Source organism: Eleutherodactylus coqui, chromosome 12 (assembly GCF_035609145.1).
Source record: "Eleutherodactylus coqui strain aEleCoq1 chromosome 12, aEleCoq1.hap1, whole genome shotgun sequence".
In the NCBI taxonomy this organism is placed as follows: Eukaryota; Metazoa; Chordata; class Amphibia; order Anura; family Eleutherodactylidae; genus Eleutherodactylus; species Eleutherodactylus coqui.
Genome location: NC_089848.1, coordinates 49,909,068 through 49,929,730, shown reverse-complemented (window position 1 = coordinate 49,929,730; position 20,663 = coordinate 49,909,068). Strand labels below are relative to the sequence as shown.

Sequence of the window (20,663 nt, the reverse complement as noted above, 5' to 3'; positions counted from 1 at the left end):
AATAGCACCATTAAAAGTACCATATAATGTGTTGAAAGACCTTTAAAAGTTTCTAAGTGGGGTGAAGTGGGAAAAAAAAACTATTGAAGCTTTTTTTTCTTTTTTTGGGGGTGGAGGGGAAGAGCTATTTTACGGTATTCACACTAAAAATGAAAAATTGACTTTATTCTGTGGATTATAACGAGTAAAGCGATATCAAATTTATACAGTTTTTAAAAATACATTTAAAAGTAAAAAAGAATTGCTTTCTGTTGGCATCTTTTAACTGCCATGACTTTTTTATTTTTCCGTCGATGGGGCTATGTGCGGGCTCACTTTTTGCGGGGAGTTTGTATTGCTGCTATTTTGGGGAACATGCGACTTTTTGATCGCTTTTTATTTAATTTTTTCTTGGAGAAGTGTCCAAAAAAGCACAATTCTGCCATAGTGTATTTTTCTGATAGGGGTTAATAAATTAATTAAATTCAAGAAAAATAAACGAAATGCAAAATTAGGCAATTGGTCAGATTATTCTCTGGCTGTCTGTTGTGTGATCCTCTATTAGCAGGGTCCCCGCACTCCTCATATTCAGCAATGCCTCAATGGTATCTTTACTGCCACCTAACATCATTTCCCTTCCTCAGCTGCATCATCTTCATTCACTGTAGCATCTTGGACATCAACCCCCTCCCCCCCTCAAAATCACATCTCTCCCCTGCAAAGAGCTATGTTTCTGCATTACAGTTTTGCTCTCTATATGGAACCATATCTCTCCCATCACAATCCCCATCCAAAAAAAAAATTCTCCACCTCTGCATAGAACCATGTCTTCCCATCACAATCTCTCCCCAGAGCCATGTCTCTGCCATGTTAATCTCACCGCCACAGATCCAAGTCTTCCCCAGCACAATCTCACCCCCTGCACAGAACCATGTCTAATCCATCACAATCTCCCCCACAGAGCCAAGTCACATCTTGCCCACCACAGAACCATATCTCCCAATTACAATTCGCCCCCTTCTGCGCAGAACCATGTCTACCCCATCACAATCTCCCACCCACAGAACCATGTCTACCCCATCACAATCTCCCACCCACAGAACCATGTCTACCCCATCACAATCTCCCACCCACAGAACCATGTCTACCCCATCACAATATCCTACCCACAGAACCATGTCTACCCCATCACAATATCCCACCCACAGAACCATGTCTACCCCATCCCAATCTCCCACCCACAAAACCATCTCTATTCCATCACAATATCCCACTCACATAACAATGTCTCCCCATCAAAATCTACACCCCAGAACCATGTCTCCTCATCATAATATCCCCCCAAAGCCATATCTACCCATCACAATTTCACTCCAACAGAACCACATCACCTCCATCACAATTTCCCCCCTCTGCTCAAAACCATGTCTACAACCATCACAATCTCCCCCCACAGAACCATGTCTCCGATATGCCAATCTCCCTCCCCAGAACTGTCTATCCATTACAGAATCCCCTACAGAGCCATGTGCCCCCAACACAATCCCCACACTAAAGTCTCCTCTCCATAGCACATCCTTACACCTTTCCCACCACATGCAGTACTACCTTCTCACCCTGAGCACAGTGAGAGGCACCCGTAACTAATGAGTGCACTCCTCTGCTGTCAAGTAAAGTGCTCAGTGGTTATTACAAGCTCTTGTCATCATACAGACATAGCTTATAAGCATGACAGGAACCAGTGTTAACCAATGAGTGGCTTCCGGCACAGCCAAGAATAGTACTCTTTGCCACCCTGGTGCAGCCAGCTTCAGCGATCCAGGTATAGCTACTTTATATAATATAAATAATGTTATATACATGTAGTGTTACTGGATATCACATTACAGTCCAGGAGACCAAGAAATGCCCCATGCCCACGGAAGGATCGGAATCCGCATGCGGATTTCCACAGCCGGACCCCTGCAGAAACCATTTGCGGGAGATTGTAAATGTAATGGTTTGTCCGTGCGGATGCTCTGTGGATCACCCCCGCAGAACAAAATCTGCAACCCCATTTCCCAGCCTTTTTCCCACCTCCCTAATTGATTTTAGCCCTCAAATCCGCAATGCATCCGCAATTGTATTTGCGGATGCACTGCGGATTGTCCGCATCGATTGACTTCTATTGAGCCCGTCCGCACTGAAATGGAGAGTGCTGCGATTTGTTTTCCGCACCAAACGGTCCGCAAATCAAATCTGCATGCTTCAATTCAGTTGTGGATGCCAATGCTTCCCTATGGGCACTTTGAATTGCAGATCTTCCATGCGGGTGACCCATGTGGATTCGGCAAATCGAATCCGCCCCTGGAAATGAGGCCTTATTGTTTGCTTTTCCTATGGAGTGCTTGTGCTCAGTGATAACAACCTTTTAGGGCATACCGGCTCTAAAAGTTTCGATTCAAAGTAGATGCTTCTGAAACAACACAGCCATTATTTTGTCAGTGAGGGATTGAAAAGGAAACCTCTTAGCAGTGTGAGAACTGCGCCAAACATCCCTCTATATTTTCCGCTTCCTAAGGAGACAAATGGGGAGGATGGAGTACAATAATGATGTGCTGTCAAAAATGTATATGCTAGTTTGCATCACTAATTTGAAGTAATCAAATCAAAGGATGTACTACTCAATGATCTACATGTGCATGACATAGGCTTCCAAACACTATGAAACATAGAGGCAACATTAGGTTTGTAGAGAACACTTAATGCTGGATGTCATATTTATAGAGTTTGTTTCTAAAACATATTTTATACCTTTTGAATTTCTGCTTTCAGGTTGCAGGGATTGCTCTGGAGACTAAAAAGAGATTTCTTGTATCGTTCAACAACCTTCCTTTTCAGGTCATCGTGAAGAGCAGGGGGAAGCTGCAACACAGGGAAAATATCTGAAGATGCTTGAAAACATTGTGAGACATATGATGAAGCCTATGAAATCACCGGAGTAGTGGAATATGGACTTTTATTTGATAGGATACTGCTAAATATCTTCATATTGTTAACTGTAACTTTACAGTAAATAATATTACATATGCATATCTAATAATATTATGGTATTCAATTGAATTTGTTAAATGATCAAGAAGCTTTCATTGCCCTTCTTTAAGACTTCCTGGGTCATACTGTTCAGGGAAGTTCTACAGTAGCCATCTCCAGGTCCTAATCAGCTTTTTTTTTCTTGCTTGACTACTTTTTATTAACTTTTTTAAATAAACAAGTTACAGATACAAACTCTCCCCCCACCTTCTCTCCCCAGTATTCCTTCCCCACTCCACCCCACTTCCCCATCACCAACAAGGCATGTGTAAGACGATTCCAATAAATTCATGCTACAATACCAGAACTGTTTGGTTTAGTCTTTCAAGCCAAATTTACAGAGTAGCAATGTCTAAGACTTCGAGAATCCCAAGTTAGGATGCACTAACTAGACCACAAAGCACCATTCATAAAGTGACCTGCCAACAATGGTAACTGAAACAGGAAAACACGATAGAAATGAATACAAATATCTTACAGAATAATGGGGTCCTGGGGAAAACTGGAATTGCTGAACCATATAATAATGTATGCATAATGAATCTCTCTAGTGTCATGTAGAGTTATTTGAGTGGAACATGCGTGTCAAACTCAAGGCCCACGGGCCGAACCGAACCCACCACATCATTTTATGTAGCCTGAAAAGTCTGGATGCAGAAGAGCCTCTTCTAGATCGGATGGTTCTGAGTTGTGGCGGGAAGACCCTCTGGTGCACTGTGGATTTGTTTGTTGCCTGCCGTTGGGTACTGAGATCGCAGTCGCCATCTTCATTTTACACTGGGTGCATGCCAACTGAGCACTGTGGCTGTTACTACAGCGCCTAAGTCCTTTGGTGTGCACTCCCCTGCCTGCTTCTCCTGTTGAGCCTATCCTGCAGTACGGCACTGCTTGCCTGGACTTAGCCTATGAGGCAGCTTGTACATCTTGGCTGCTCCTCGCTACCATGCTGCAGAGGACAGTGCGTCCCAACCTGCCTGTCCATATCCTGTAAGCCTGCTTCACGGATCAGAGAGGACATTGTGCTATACTACTGCTTAACCCAGTGAGCAAGGGTCTGCACTAGGGAATTTTTTGATACCTTTCACCAGGTTCTGCTAACTTCCTTAATTTTTTCTTTTCTCTGACTACCTGGCAGTTTAAAGTCAAGTATCTGTGTTGGTGGACTTGTGCCCCAATTTTTCTGGACTAAAACCTTGCTCTGATCCATCTGTCGACCCTCCCAAAACCTTTAATATGTCCTTTAAAATACAGTCTTACAATTATAAACGTCCCTTTGAAGGCAGCCATAATGTTGATGTGATGTGGTCCTTGATGAAAATGAGTTTGACACCACCGGAGTAGAAGATTATTTTGAAGCAAGTGTAAAGGTGCCACACCAGGCATACTCAGCCATTTAGACCAGAGCTTGTTATACCTATGGCCAGCTTTTCTTTTAAGGTAAATACCTTTTTCTGGAATAGCCGCCCAGGACACAGGAGCAGGACGTGTTTCACAGAGCTCCTGAAAACACCAACCCCCAGAGACACCGGGGCCCTAAAGTGTCCGGAGAAACAGGCAGCTGCAAGGGACAAACATCCCCCCTGCTTGCCCGGCGGAAGCCCCCCCCCCCCAGAGCCACGGGAAAAACACCGGGGGAACCCACCGCATACCCGCAAACGCGGCCCCTGGAAGTAAGGCGCCGGAGAGCGGCCGTGGGAGAAGGAGGATCGCGCTGCCCGCGAACCGCCAGGACCTTACCTCGCCAGAAGAACCGCGGTAAGCGCTGCCGAGATCCCGAGCCCCGCTCGAGACGCACCGGGAGGCCCCAGGGCGCCGCGGCCTAAGCAATATCCAGGGCCGCGGCCTAGACTTCCGGCCAGGGAGGCCGCGATAGACCCCGGCGGAAACCAGGGAGAAGAGGGGTGACCCCAAAAAGCTGCGGGGAGACGCGGGAGACCACCGGTGGGCCGGGAAGCCACCAGGAGATCGCCGGAAAGTCAGAACCGGACGGCGGAGAAGGCCGCGATCCTGCCCCCCAGCCGAGGCGACACCCGCCCGACATAGCGAGGGGAGCGAAACATCGGGAGACATCCGGACGGTCCGAGGGTCTCCCCCAGGGCTGGGACTCCACCGGAGACCTCCGGAGGCACTGCGGCCTAGCGACGCCTGAAGCCACGGCCTAAATTTTCGGCCACAACACCCGCGGCAAGCCCCGCCCACCACAACAGGGAAGGGGAGGAGCAGCGAAGCACAGCCGCACAGTACAGATCCACCAGAGCTGCAGAGAGGGCCCCAGGGTAAAATCGGCAAGAAGCCCAGGAGCCTCACATAAAAAACAAGCAGCACAGCCCAACAGGGCAATCATCACAGTGCCACAAACACTGAGTAACAAGGCAAACGAACCCCACTTGAATGCGACCTTAAAGAGGGATTTAACAATATAGCAACAACACAATATCCGAGCCAGACAGAAAACAATACATAGCAGAACAGCGGAGCACCTCGGAGGCAGGAGAGTGGGGAGAAAGAGACCAAAAGAAACCCAACAGAAACAAAGCCGTTAACAAAAATACTGAGCACAAGCAAATGGAAATGAATAGATAAATACCAGATGAGAAGTCACATCCACAACAAAGAACCAACAACAAAGCAACCGCAATCTTGGAAATAGGGAAGAACCCCTCTGTGAACCCAACCCGCAAAATCACCTGACCTTGAGCAGTCAAAATATGGACAAATATCTAAACGATAGAAGTGCGGGCACCTCAACACGAACAACACGTCAGCTCAATACAGACAAAACAACCGCAGGAGGACAACAAAAGAATAGACCCGCCAAACATATCAAGGAAAAAGAGAGTAAGCCCACACAGCAACCAAGATCCCCTCCAAAGAACACCCCACCTCGCGCCATGGCCTCACCAGACTCTGACCACGAAACATTAGACACCTCCCCCATACAAACCAACGAGCAAGCAACAACCAACAGCATGGAAATGACGCAGGCGGCACTAGTGGCACAAGAGGTCTCAAAACTGCTCCTCCCACTATTCGACAATAGACTTGAGACGCTACACAAATCTATAAATTCAGCATTATCCCAAATCACAGATAACACTCAAAGGTTGACAGAACTAGAAACAAGAACACAGAGTACAGAACAAACCATCGCAACTCTAGAAGTCGCGCTACAAAGAAGCCAATCAGAAACAGAAATGCTTCGGGAAAAGATCGACGACCTAGAGAATAGACACCGTCGCAACAATTTACGCTTCGTGGGAATACCAGAGACAGTAACCAATAATCAGCTTACAGCCTACCTAACCAAAGACCTGCCGCAAGCACTCCAGCTCGACATATCTAATGACCCCCTAACAATAGAACGAGCCCACAGAATTGGTCCACCAGGAGACGGACACAATAACAGAAATAGACCCCGTCCAGTGATAGCGAAGTATATGCACTGGGCAACAAAAGAAATAATCCTGCAAGCCTACAGAAGACGAGGGGAATTAACAATACAGGGGACAAAGATCCTTATGTTCCAGGACTTTTCGGCGGCAGTGTCACAAAAACGTAAGCTATTCACGCCGATCTGTCAAGCCTTGCACGAACAAAACACCCGTTTTCAACTACTATATCCAGCAAAACTCCGAATCCAAGACGGCAATAGATCTTTGGTGTTCAACACGCCGGAGGAAGCAAGAAGGCACCTACAAATGGAAAGGCCGGGAGAACAGGGATGAAAACGCCGAAGGAAAGGAAAAGTATCACAGCTTCTTATTATAACCCTTTTCCAAGGACTGTGGATGTGACGCCTGTTATGCAAAAGAATAGGCGAAATAGATGCTAAATGTTTATGCGTTTATTGCCATGTTTTTCATGTTTTTTATGTTTTTTGATTTTCTCTCGATCTGTCTGACCTCTAGGAATCAGAATAAAAGGAGGATTGGAGGGCCCCGTGGACACGGCACAACCAACACCCAGTCACGCCCGCGGCTCGCTGGGACCGAGGGAAGTGGCGAGGACAAAAAGGCAAAAACAACGGTGAATAAGACCAACACACGCACACTAATATGCCTATAGATACAGAGACAAACGAATACCAAACACCCACAACGATACAAATATTGTCTTGGAACGTGGACGGACTAAACACACCCATTAAAAGAAAAAAAGTGCTTACACATCTAAAACGACACAAACCAGATATAGTGTTCCTACAAGAAACACACTGGAAAAAAGAGGGGAAGGGAGAACTAAAAGCATCATGGATAGAAACGTGCTACGTAGCCTCACATACATCAGCATCACGAGGGGTGGCCACCCTGATCAGGAGAAACATCCCACATACAATAATACAAAATACAGCAGACCCACAGGGAAGATACTTAATAACAAGAATAACCATGGATGAACAAACATATGCCCTGATAAACATCTACGCCCCCAACACAAACCAATCAACATTCTACACCGCACTAATAGAGCAGCTACAACCATACCCAAATGACAGAATAATCATGGGAGGGGACTTTAACGGTACACAAGACGAAACACTGGACAGAACAGGACCATCTACCCAGACAATAGCAACCACACACGCACTATTAACCCTAAAAGAACAACTACGCGTATGTGACCCATGGCGACTCCTCAACCCCACCAACAAGGAGTACACATGCTGCTCCAATGCCCATCACTCATTCTCACGCATAGACTTCTTCCTAATCTCAGACAACATTTTCCAATATCACCATCAATCGGTAATACACCCAATAGCCTTAAGCGATCATGCGCCAATAACAATAAAACTACAACTGATCACCTCACGAAAACTGACAAAAACGTGGCGCTTTCCCTCATATTTGTGGGAATCGGAGGACTTCAGGACATACCTGAAGATCAACTGGAACAATTATGTAGATGACAACAGCATACATATAGACAACATAAATTTGTTCTGGCAGGCATCCAAGGCAGTAATGAGAGGCCATATAATAAGTTACCAGTCCCACAGGAGGAAAAAATTTCAAACGGAGTTTGAGGCACTGCATCACTCCCTCCTGACAGCACAAAAAGAACACATGAACCTCCATAATGATAATTCATACCAAACCTTTATTACAGCAAAGCACCTGCTAGACACGTTCGTACATGCCCACGCACACTGTCAAACCCAGCTGACAAAAAACAAATTCTACAGATGGGGAAACAAGGCAGGACGTTTGTTAGCGAACCTTGCCAAACAAAAACAACCTCATAAACCAATACTGACCCTAAGGCAAATTAACGGAGATAACATAGCAACAAAACAGGAGGAGGTGGCTCAAATATTACAAGAATATTTCGAGGATTTATACAGGGCAGAACCAACGAACACACAGGATATAAACAACTTCCTAGACTCCATAGACCTACCAAAACTGACTGAAGAACAAAAGTCACTACTAGATGCCGACATACAGGAAGAAGAGATACGGAGGGTAATAGCAACGGCGGTAGGGGGGAAAACGCCGGGCCCCGATGGATTCTCGGCAGAATACTATAAAATACTAACCACCGACATCGTACCAATAATGACCCAACTTTACAATACAATATACATAAATGGTACACAATCAGAAGACTTTGGGTCCTCTAGAACCATTCTACTTCCAAAACCAAACAAAGATATAACGGACCCAAGGTCTTATAGACCAATAGCGCTGTTGAACTGCGATTACAAATTTCTGTCCAAGATCCTAGCAGACAGGCTTCAGCGGATTCTCCCGTCCATACTAGATCCAGCACAGAAAGGCTTCACACAAGGGCGAGGTGCTCTAAAAAACATCAGAGCCGCCATAGCGGCAACGGTTATAGCACAGAACCCCGAAAGCCAGACGATGATGCTGCTAAGTTTAGACGCGGAGAAAGCTTTTGATAAGATGGCCTGGCCATTCTTGAATATGCTACTAGAAAGAAGAAGCTTTGGACAGACCTTTGTAAATTACATAGATACAACGCACACAAATGCCACCACGACTCTTACAGTTAATGGACTTAACACCCCCAAAATAGACCTATTCAGAGGGGCCAGACAGGGATGCCCACTTTCACCGTTACTGTTTAATTTATCTATAGACCCGTTACTTAGACATCTAACACACACAACATTATACACAGGGGCAATTTGCGGAAGCACAAAGATAAAGACAGAGGCATTTGCGGACGACATCCTTTTGGTGGTAAATAACCCCAGGGAAACACTAACACCTTTAATACGGAATATTGAGAGAATTGGTAAATTATCAGGCTACACCATAAACCTGGACAAAACAGAAGCTTTACTTCTTAGAGGCCCGGCTAAACCTACGTGGGCAGCACAATATCCATTCCGATGGGAAAAAAAGCTATACAATACCTGGGAATACAAATTACAAGAAACCCTTCCAAACTATACGACGCGAATATAGAACCCCACATCAAAAAATTAGAAATAACTTTGAACACATGGAAAAATTTCACAATCTCCTTCCTGGGGAGGATTAGTCTAATAAAAATGATAGAATTCCCACGCTTACTATATATATTACACACGTTGCCCATACTCTTAAGACTAAAAGATATAAAGAAAATTAACTATCTATACAGGAAATTTATATGGGGGGGGAAAAGACCCCGTATTGCGCTTAAAACACTGCACAAACACAGAGAGAATGGAGGAACCAACTTACCTAACGTTCGAGATTACAACTTAGCAGCACAGGCACGAATCATCCATGACTGGATTCACTCCAGGACATACTTTACAAACAAACCCCTTGAACAGGAAATGGCTGGCCCAGTTAAACTCCAGAACATTCTACACCGCACATATGCGGAACTCCCAGAAAAGATCAAAAGGAATCCCCTGATACTAACAGCTTGGAAGACGTGGAACAAATTGCGTAAAGACAATCAAACTTCACCACTAATATCACCACACATATCATTAATAGACAACCCCGACTTCCAAAACGGTAAACCCCATAACACTTTCACGGAATGGGAGACCCAGGGAATACACTCAATAGACAAACTACTACACACAAGAGAAAGACGGATCTTAACATATGACGAATTGAAACAAAAATACCCGGAACTTAGAGTCCCACTATTTTCATACCTACAAGCTAGGCACTACATTACAGAACTTATACCAAAATTCCGAGAAAATGACTGGAAACAGACAGGGGACACATGGACCACCAGGAGAACAGGGCCAGGGGGCATGATCTCCAAGCTGTATAGAACAATACGAAACATGAGAGAGGAAGACGATATTGATCCGGGGGTGGGCAAATGGGCTGTGGACAACCCGGAATTCACACCCTCACTGATAATGAAGTCCCTGACCGCAGCACACAGATTCCTGCCATCGGCAAGGTTTCTGGAAATGAGACTGCAGATTGTCCACAGATCATACTTAACCCCAAGTAGAGGATTCCACATGGGAATCTACACCACCTCAAAATGCTTTAAATGCCAGAGACCTCATGCAAATCTATATCACAGCTTGTGGACATGCCCCATAATACAAGCCTTTTGGGCACGTATAGGAGAATATACAAAAGCACACCTAACGAATTTCTGCCCACAAGAGCCGATATGGGCAATATTTGGATATCTAGACCCAGAAACATACCACTGCACAAGAGGCGTAAGAAAACTACTACACTTCATAGCAGCAGCAGGACAGAAAGCCATATTGCAAACATGGATTCAGCCAACAGGGCCCCCATTCAGATTGTTCCTGGACAAACTAGCATTCCTGTTCCAAATGGACTGGGCAGAAACATCACTATTCAAGGAAAAAAAGGTACAAGCCTTCTTTGAAACTTGGGAGAACTTTATCCAACAACTACCACAAAGGGTAAAAGATAAACTGAGGGACTGCTTTAGCTACACCTGCTGGTTCCAGGAACAGATGGCAGCTGGGGAGATGCCAGTTTAGGGTGACACATGAGTTGTGCCGTGGACGCGGGAGGCCTCCATAAACTTGAAGATCCTCAACACACAGGTCAGTAGACCAAAAATATAGGTGGTCGTAGTAGATCGAGAGTCTGAGTTAATGTATGTCAATTATATGTTTCAAAGTTTAGTTTGTTATGTTTTTTTAGTAAGTGAAAGAAAAAGAAAAAAAGCAGGTTAGGACTAACACATACATACAAAGAAAAAAAGATTCTAACCAATTTATGACATTATTATTTGTGTAACCTGATCTGTGCAATAAAGACATTTATAAAAAAAAAAAAAAAACCTTTTTCTGTGGACAGCAGCCAGCCAACCTTAGGTATGAACTCCCTGCATAATTGGGGGATTTTCATTAAGCCAATGTTATACGATCAATTTTTGGGTCATACAGCATAGAGCAGCTGGGCTATCACTATCTGCTCCACCTCATCCACTAGCAAATCGCACATCTACCCCAAGACACAAACCAAACCAAAAGCACAGCGTCCAGTGTCTCCTGATATACACTGCTAATAAAGGACAGGATTTCACGCACGATCTTCAGTCATACACTTTGTTGCTTTGATGCTTCTTGAGTCTGCACCAACATTTATAGTAACTTATGTTTAGAGTCGAAAGCAAGAAATCCTAGTTGATAAAGCAATCACGTATTAAAATGGAATCACAGACTACTTTAGATAGATGTGGTACCTCTGGGAGACCACCAGGTCCCAGATTAAAAGAATTACTGAACCACAATTGTAATAATTGAGGGAGTTCAACTTTTCACATTCAGTAGTTTTTTTTATTTGAGCCATAAATCATAAAATAGTAGCACTTCAGAAAAGCATAAAAATAAAATCTCTACCTGTGTAATATAGATAATTTTGTGTAGCTGGATTAATATCTGTTGAATAGGATCACTGATCTGTCGCACTTTTCTCTGTGACACAGCAATACCTGCAGACGCTGTAAAAAAAACAGAATTCTTCAATATAAAACAGAATTAAAAATTAAACAGCACATAACACTTCTGTAGTATACTCCGCATTTACGTTAGTGATTAGAGTTGAGCGAACATACTCTGCCGAGCTTGATGCTCGTTCGAGTATTAGCGTACTGTACTCATCACTCGAACGAGCATCAAGCCGCGTTCGACCCCGCCCCAGTTTTTGGCTCCTCCCTGCAGTGACGTGCCTGTTTTGGCCCCTCCCTGCCGTCACGCAGCGCGCGTCATTGGCAAATTTCTTGTCTGGCAGGAGAGAGAGCGAGAGGGAAAGGGAGAGAGAGAGACGGATGAAACTAGAAAAAAGAAAAAAAAAACTCGGCACCCGGCGTCCCACATACAAAAATGGCTTGAGTCTCCCATTGTAGTCAATGAGGTTCGTTACTCGAGTAGAGTTCTCGAATTTTACGAAAAGCTTGACTCGAATAATGCGGACCCGAGCATTTGGGTGCTCGCTCATCTCTATTAGTGATACTTCTTGTTATTTATAAAACCATATTTCTCGGTGCCATACAGACAATACACGTGCTTGTAAAAGGAGGTTGAGTTATCCTCTGCAACGTGTTGCACACTTCCATCAGCTACTCAGTTTGAGTTTATTATTTTATTATATTGATTAATATTATTAAGCGTATAAATTACTCCATTAATAAACCCTGGATATTTTACCTTCGGTAGATTACCAAGCCCTGGTGAACACCATTGTGGCGCAAACACTTTTTATGATTAAGAGGGGGGTTCTTATCTGAGACCCCCTGTAAAGTAAGTTGATTTTCTTTACTTCCACTTCTGCAAGTATATTGCCATATTCCCTGGACCGCTGGATACTGTTTACTTATTTTGATCTTGTACTTTCCAGTCCCCTTTGTATTTGTCTGATTCAGACCCGGATAGTAATATATCCTTTGGCTCTGACTACCTAGTACTGACCCCTGGCTTGTTTGATCCTGTCACCTGCTTGCTCCAACAATCAGTGGCTACTATGGGGATGCATCTTGGGGATTTATAGCAGTGAAAGCTCTATCCCATAATAAGGGGTTAAAGGATGAAGACTAGTGGTCTCTAGGAGCTTGTTAACCAGAGTAACCAATGCAACACTTGGTTGTGAACATACAGTTGCTGGACAGGCGATTCCTACCCTGACAATAACATCACAATAGCCATAGGTAAATTCCACAGTATTTTAGTCTAGATTGTGAGTTACTTAGTAATTGTCATTAAAAACAATTATCACATAGATTCATCTTGGTTGTCAGCGCAAATAAGTGATATCACATAGAATAAGTATAATAAAGTATAGCAAAGCATATATAAGTGCATAGTTTTCTTTGGTTAATTATGCAGTGTGCAGCTTTATAAGCAATTTAGGTTAATTTATTTAAAACACATAGGAAGAATAAAGATCAATTTACTGTTTAGTAGTCTGTAGTTAATGATAGACAGTGCAGAGTTAAGGGAAGCAGTAGGTACAAAAGTTCATCTTGTAATGCTAGTATACTGTAATTACTTATCACAACCCTACAGGTGTATGAACTGCTTACTCAAGAAGGAACAACACAACATGACTGGACACTTGTCACATGACTTGACTTGTGTCTAAAAATCACAGCATGCCGGCATGAACCTATCGCAGGGCTCTATTACTGAATGTATCTAGTTTATAGACTCTATGCACTTGTCCTGTAATGTAAGCGCACCATGTAAATATTCCTGTCACTCGGCAAGAAATACACATTCTTGGGTAGGAGGTAAAGCTGTGTCTGACAGTACTTTATGAATACTATGGTTCCATAAAGTATTTTGAACATCTAGGGAATTTGTTTCTTTAGGTTTTAAATAAAGTTTTTCCATATCCTTTAAAGTATTGTAAAGTGAAAATAGTTTTTACAAGTATACACAGAGAACATCTTAAGGGGAAAAAATATATTTAAAAGGAAAGTGAAAACTTATATAATTCCACTAAAAATATATACCAGAATGTTTCAGACTGTGAAGAACCACAGTAGAAAAACTGTGTGCAGGCCATTCTGCCCCTAACGAAGTCGCTAGCTTCCTACTTTGAGACCTGAACACCAGTGAAGGAACTTTCAGAAGAAGATCAATAGGCAGCAAAGCTGAAGAAAAGAAAGGAAGAGAGAGTATTTCATGTTATTTCCTAAAAGAAACTTTTAAACTTTCTCTGCTCACAAAACAAAGAATTACCTGGTCTTGGTTTTGAACTTGTGCTTCCCATGTGCTCCCTAAAAAATATTTAGCGTGAAAGTTTTAAGTAAAGCTAAGAAGAAAGTAGAAATATGAAACATAACAAGAAATAGAAATAGTAAGCTTTCAGCAGTCAAACCCTATTCATTGCACAACTTAGTTTTTCAATATACTTTCGGAATTAACAGCTCACAGTGTTAAGGGTCTCTGCTTGCAGTCATTTGAAGGGTTTAATTGGAACTTTCATTGTTTACTATTTGTCCATCGTCATGTGACAGACACATAGCTGTACGGCTCATTATAGGTACAGCACCGTTAGCAGAGCAGTCTTTGAGCTGTGCACTGTGGCCATATCATATACAGATTTCAACCCACTAGGGAGATCTTTTTATGCTGCCCATGGTACAGTCAAAATAACATGTTATCTTTATTCTGGGAGTCAGTACGATTACAGCGATATCAAATTTATATTTTTTTTTTATATAGTCTTTAGAAGACAATACAAGGATCTCTCCCATGATCTGTTTATACCCAGGACTGCCATGGTAAAAAGAGGTAATCCTCTACGTCTAGAGGAACGAAGGTTTCATCACCAACATAGAAATGGGTTCTTTACTGTAAGAGCAGTGTGACTGTGAAACACTCCGCCTGAGGACATGATGATGGCAAAATTCGATAGAGGAGTTTAAGAGGGGACTAGATGTCTTTCTAGAGCGCTATGATATTACAGGACATAGGCACTAAATAACCAGCGGGGTTGTTAACCCGGGTCTTGGAGTCAGATAGGAACTTTCAAACGTTGATCTAAGGATTATTCTGATTGCCATTATAGAATCAGGAAGGAATTGTGTCCCCCAAGTAGGCTAAATTGGCTTCTGCCTCATTGTTTTTTTTTGGCTTCTTCTGGATCAACAAGGAAGGGTGGAAACAGGCTGAAGTAGATGGATGTTGTCTCCCTTCAGCCTAACACACTATGTTACCTTTTTTTTTTACAAAAATAATTTATTTCTTTTGCTTCTTCTGACTTCCATAAGATTTTTTTTCCCGTTGATAGGACTGGGCGGGGGCTTGTTTTTTGTGGGGTGACTTGTAACTTGTATTGGTACCATTTTAGGGAATATATGAATTTTTGATCACTTTTTATAAAACTTTTTCTCGAAGATGGAGTGACAAAAAAGCTAAATTCTAGCACTGTGGGGTTTTCTTTCTGAGTTAACGATGTGGGATTAATAATGCAATATTTCAATAAATTGGACCTTTACTGATATAGCAATACCAATTTTTAGATTTTGAAAAATTCTGTTTATTTTGATGCGACTAGGAAAAGGTTTTTATTTAAACTTCTAAAAATTTTTATTTTTATAGTAATTAAAAATCTTTATTTCTGTTTTCTTTTCTTTAACCTTTTGCTAGTCCCCATATAGGACTTGGACTTGCAATTGTTTGATTGCTTATATAGTGCAATGCAGTACTATGGTATGGCATTATACCATGTTTTACCAGCCTGCCTAGTAAAGATGTGCCACGGGCACATCTGAATAGTAAGAAATACGTGGCAGACTTGGGGCCTTCAGAGACCCCGGAGTGTCATGACGGCATCGCTTGTGAGTTTATCATGGCCGAGGATGTTCAGCACAATTAAATTGCAATTGATCAGGACATTGAAATGCTAGTGTCAGAACTGAAAGGGTTACAGCTGTAATCAGCGTTATGGCTGATTGAAGATGTTGCAGGCAGGAGATAGCTGATACTCGCAATGTATCGGCTCCTGAGCCTACTCCGTACACAGCATATTTTGTGGACGGCTATTTACATCCTAAGGCTAGGTTCACACAGGGCGGATTTGCCGCGGTTCTGCCGCAGTAGATCCGCCCGCAGCCGCTAATCTCGGGATTAGCCAGCCATGTGGACGAGGTTTCTCAGAAACCTCGTCCACACGGGACGGCTAATCCGCTGCGGTAAATCCGGTTGAAACCGCGGCTGCGACTGCCGCAGCCGCGGTTTCAAAAGAAGCAGCATGTCTGTTTACATTCGGATTTTTGTTTATTTATGTTACAGCCGCGCTCTCCTCTATGGGAGAGCCGGCCGCAACGGAAAAGCAAGCGGCCGGGCCGCTTCAAAGCCGCCGCGGCTTAAACCGCAGCGGTTCTCCCGGCGGAAGTCTCGCGGTTTTTGCTGCGGCCAAACTGCGAGATTTCCGACGGGAATACGGCAAGTGTGAACCCAGCATAACTGTTCTAGGTCTGAGCAGTTAGGACACAAATTGTTGTAGGTTTGTCACGGAGGGGTTAAAAAAAGTTGCAGTTTTTATTGCATGCCTTTTTGGGTGCAGATTGAATTCTATTGAATGCCATGGCAATGTGTGTTGCAGTTACACGGATTGGCCCCATTGACTAGGGCTAAATACTCGAGCAGATCTAAGGCTCACCCTCAGTATTGTGATACGGTTGGAAGTGTTAAAACCACGTCGAAAAAATCTGATGTAGACCTAACAGTTCTAAGGCTCAGTGTATGAGGCCCTTTAGTGCAAATCTATACCAGCTCATACCTGGTATAGATTTTATTATCCTGCACACAGAAAGCCAAAGATGTGTCAACTTTGTTAAGCCCTTGCACCCCCTAATGAATTTGACATTTCTTACTCCAGCGCACTTCAGATTAAGACTGATGCATAAAATGCCAATTTTATTAAACTGTATTCGCCCTATTGTGTTTTTGCTGTGGATTTTCTGTTATAGGATCCACAATGACAATCCAGCACAAAGTACCGTACAATGTCATTGTTTATTGAGAGTTTGCAGGCCACCTCCATAAAGTTACATTTACACTATGTGTGAGCATGGCCTAAGGCTAGATACATACTGTAGGTTTTCATAGATGTATGCATCTGCCATTAGCGGTCATAAAACTACACAGGATGCGGTATCCTTCTTTAGCACAATTCTATGGAAGTGCATAGTCAACTACATTTTAAGTACAGTTGGGGCTGGGAGATTACGACCCATCCTGGGCCAAATATGCAGGATGCCAAAAGGAAGCAGTTTTGGCATACATTATCCCATTAAAGTTTATAGGCACGTCAGCATATACTGTGTATGGGGAGATTTCCCAGTGTATAAGCTGACAATGCATATTCATAAGTGATGCTCAAACATGTATCCGGCTTTTTCCTTTGACTTAGAAAGCCTGTAAAAAATATTCACACCTTCAGCTTGTCATGTTTTATTAGGTCACAACATTAAGGCTAGATTCACACACCATATAGATGCTCAGTGTGGAGTTCGGCGCCAAATATCAGCACTATAAAGTACACGCAGGTGGATAGAATTCTCTAAAATACAGATTAAAATTGGAGGATTTTGAGGGCATGTAGCGGAAATTAATTTTACAGGTGGCAAATTAAAGATTGCCAACTAGAGATGAGCGAGCATACTCGCTAAGGCAAAATAATCGAGCAAGTAGTGCCTTATGCGAGTACCTGCCAGCTCGTCTCAACAGATTCGGGTGCCGGCAGGGGGCGGGGAGGAACTCTCTCTCTTACTCTCTCCCCCCCCCCGCTTCCCCCTGCTCACTCCTGCAGCTCCCCGCCCCCCTGCCGACACCCAAATCTTTTGAGATGAGCGGGCAGATACTCGCATAAGGCACTACTCGCTCGAGTAGTTTGCCTTAGTGAGTACGCTCGCTTATCTCTTTTGCCAACCACTGGACTGAAATGGGTTAAATCTGTGGCAAAGAAAATGAAGTATTCACTCTCATTACATATGTATAAGGGGTTTTCCAGGACTTAAAAACTATGATCTATCCTATTAAACTGACTCAGAGAACCACCAATGATCAGCTGCTTGAATGAGAGAAGCTGTAGTGAATTGTAGTACCCAGCACAGCCACTATGAAATGTAAGGACCAGCTGGTCTGCAGGGATGTTGAGAGTCAGACCCCCAACCAATCCAATATTTGATGGTTTATTTTAAAGGAAGGCCATGAATTTTAAAGTCCCGGATAACCCTTTTTAAATGAAGATATAATTATTCAAAAAGAGACAATCTGTGTGCAGTCCAGTAGTTCATAAGATTTGTGCTTATACAGTATATTTCATATACTATATCATATGCAGTATATTTAAGGACACCAAAATAAAAGGGGTTGTCCAAGATAAATATTCTTTATAAAAATAGGCCCCCTGTATTCTTTCTAGTCATTTTTTCATTTGCACAAGGAAAGACTAGAAGCAATTGGATGACATTAAAAGGGAGGAGACACAAATTAGGTATCAGAAAAACTTTCTGACAGTGAGGGTGATGAATGAGTGGAACAGGTTGCCACAGGAGGTGGTGAGTTCTCCTTCAATGGAAATCTTCAAAGAGAGGCTGGACAGACATCTGTCTGGGATGATTTAGTGATCCTGCATTGGACAGGGGTTGGACCCTGGAGATCCCTTTCAACTCTACCATTCTAGGATTCTATGTATGGCAAACATAATAAAGCACTCATACTCACTTCTTCCCCCTTTCCACGTGTTCCTCACTGGCGGTTTCGGGTCTCATTGCTGACCTATTTACAGGCTTCAGTCAGCCTGTGACGTCCCGTAAATAGCCTGCTGCGGCCAATGACAGAGCTTAATGATGATCGCTAACATCTGTCATTGGCTGCAGCAGGAAGTTTATGGGACATCATAGGCTGACCGAAGCCTGTAAACAATACGTCCGAAGGAAGACCTGGAGCTCCCGGCATTGGACATGGGAGAGGAGACTATGATCGATTTATTATGTTTGCTACACAGGGGACCTCTTTTATAAATAACTTTTATCTCAGACAACCCTTTTAGTGGATACAGTTTAAAAAAAAGCTGTCAGATATTTCAAACGTCCAATAGTAATAGGTGTTCTTTAACAGAACCTGAATATACTCACTTTGTTTGAGATATTTCTCCTCCAGAAGCACTGATACTTCGTTTTAGTGTACCTGCAAAAGTACAAAATATAACGACTACCGTATTGTATATACGATAAAGTATAAAATGTTCCTAAAACACCAATTGTATATTTCTGCCTTTAACTTTTAAAACTATTATAATATTTAGTGATTATTTTGAATTGTATGAATTAAAAGTGGTTATTTAAATGTATTTTAATCTAATCCTTTTATTTTAAATGCATTCATTATAATTATTTAGATTTTAATATTAATAGAATTTTACTCATTTCTCAATGTAAGATATGGCATAAACATACACAGATAATTGTGTTACCCTTTAAATGAAACACATACATACACAGGCAGGTGTAGAGAACAGTACATTCTTTACATAATCACTTCTTAATTCCAGTACAGTAAGCTTGGCAGTTTCAGTACACACAATGGGTAGAAAGCTTGACAGTTACAACAAACCAGGTGGAACTATAGCCCGGGTGTTATGGAGCTTTCTTGTACAATAATTAATGACCAACAACGCTTCAGGGTTACTAATACTACAAAGAGTCCCTAAAATCACATCCACAGAGGAATCCCCAAACTACAACTAAGTGAACAGGATGCAACTAGCTCCCAAATCCAGATGAACTAATACAGTGAATGGTTTATTATTAACCATTTGTCTACCCTTTGCACATTCTTCCACACTACCCCCTCGACACCAATCCTGCTTTGACCCACACTTGCATGGTCCAACCTATTAGGTATGCTCAGACTTCAAGAGATCCATCACTATCACTAGCTAGCTATCTCTATCAATAGCTATTTAGGCCCCGGCAACCCTTCTGACCAAATATGAACCTAGCTTTCAACCAGGCTTTGGTGTGGTGTCGGGAAGGAATGTTTTCCCCCAAATGGGATAATTGGTTTCTGTCTCATTGGGGTATTTTGCCTTCCTCTGGATCAACAAGGTAGGGGGGGGGGGGGTGGAAACAGGCTGAACTAGATGGACATTGTCTCCCTTCAGCCTAACATACTATGTAAACCAATAATAGCTTTGAGCTGACCCCTCCACAGACTAATAATACGCTGAATCTCTATCTCCCTGGTGAGAAGAAACCACCAAGGAAGTGAGATGAATGGCACTGCTGACAACAACTGGATGAAGTATCAGAGGATCTAGGATTAGCACTTTATTCAGCAATATGTTTCAGTGTCATATTGACGCCTTCTTGGGGCCAGTAACACAATACCATACAGAAACCCCGCAGCATGTGATGTCACTGAGTCATCCCCCACCAATAGTAAACAAAGCAAACTTATGAATGAAGTTTATAGCAAAAAAAAAAAATCCCACATTTAGGCCTAAGGATGGGCTTACATGAACAGATTTGAATTGCGGAATCCGCGATCGCCGTCTGCACGCAAGATCCGTGGTAAAAATCAATGATATACATAAATCCTTTGACATATCCTATAATGGTACTCAAAAAAACTCAAGGTCCCGTGTTTTATATACAAATACGTATGAAATATGTAT

General features: G+C 42.8%; 1 protein-coding gene across 4 annotated transcripts in view; it reads right to left on the bottom strand.

Annotated features, from left to right (window-relative positions):
* NEK10 (NIMA related kinase 10) overlaps window positions 1–20,663 on the bottom strand; it is a 202,440-nt gene that overhangs the window by 15,434 nt on the left and 166,343 nt on the right. For 3 of the 4 annotated variants that reach the window (XM_066584730.1, XM_066584731.1, XM_066584732.1), the window contains 5 exons: window positions 19,123–19,174; window positions 14,213–14,250; window positions 13,984–14,124; window positions 11,873–11,973; window positions 2,773–2,883 (listed from right to left, as the gene is read on the bottom strand). In XM_066584730.1, the coding sequence (XP_066440827.1) occupies window positions 2,773–2,883; window positions 11,873–11,973; window positions 13,984–14,124; window positions 14,213–14,250; window positions 19,123–19,174 (443 nt within the window). The remainder of the gene's footprint in view (window positions 1–2,772; window positions 2,884–11,872; window positions 11,974–13,983; window positions 14,125–14,212; window positions 14,251–19,122; window positions 19,175–20,663) is intronic. The other variant, XM_066584733.1, reaches the window with a different exon arrangement.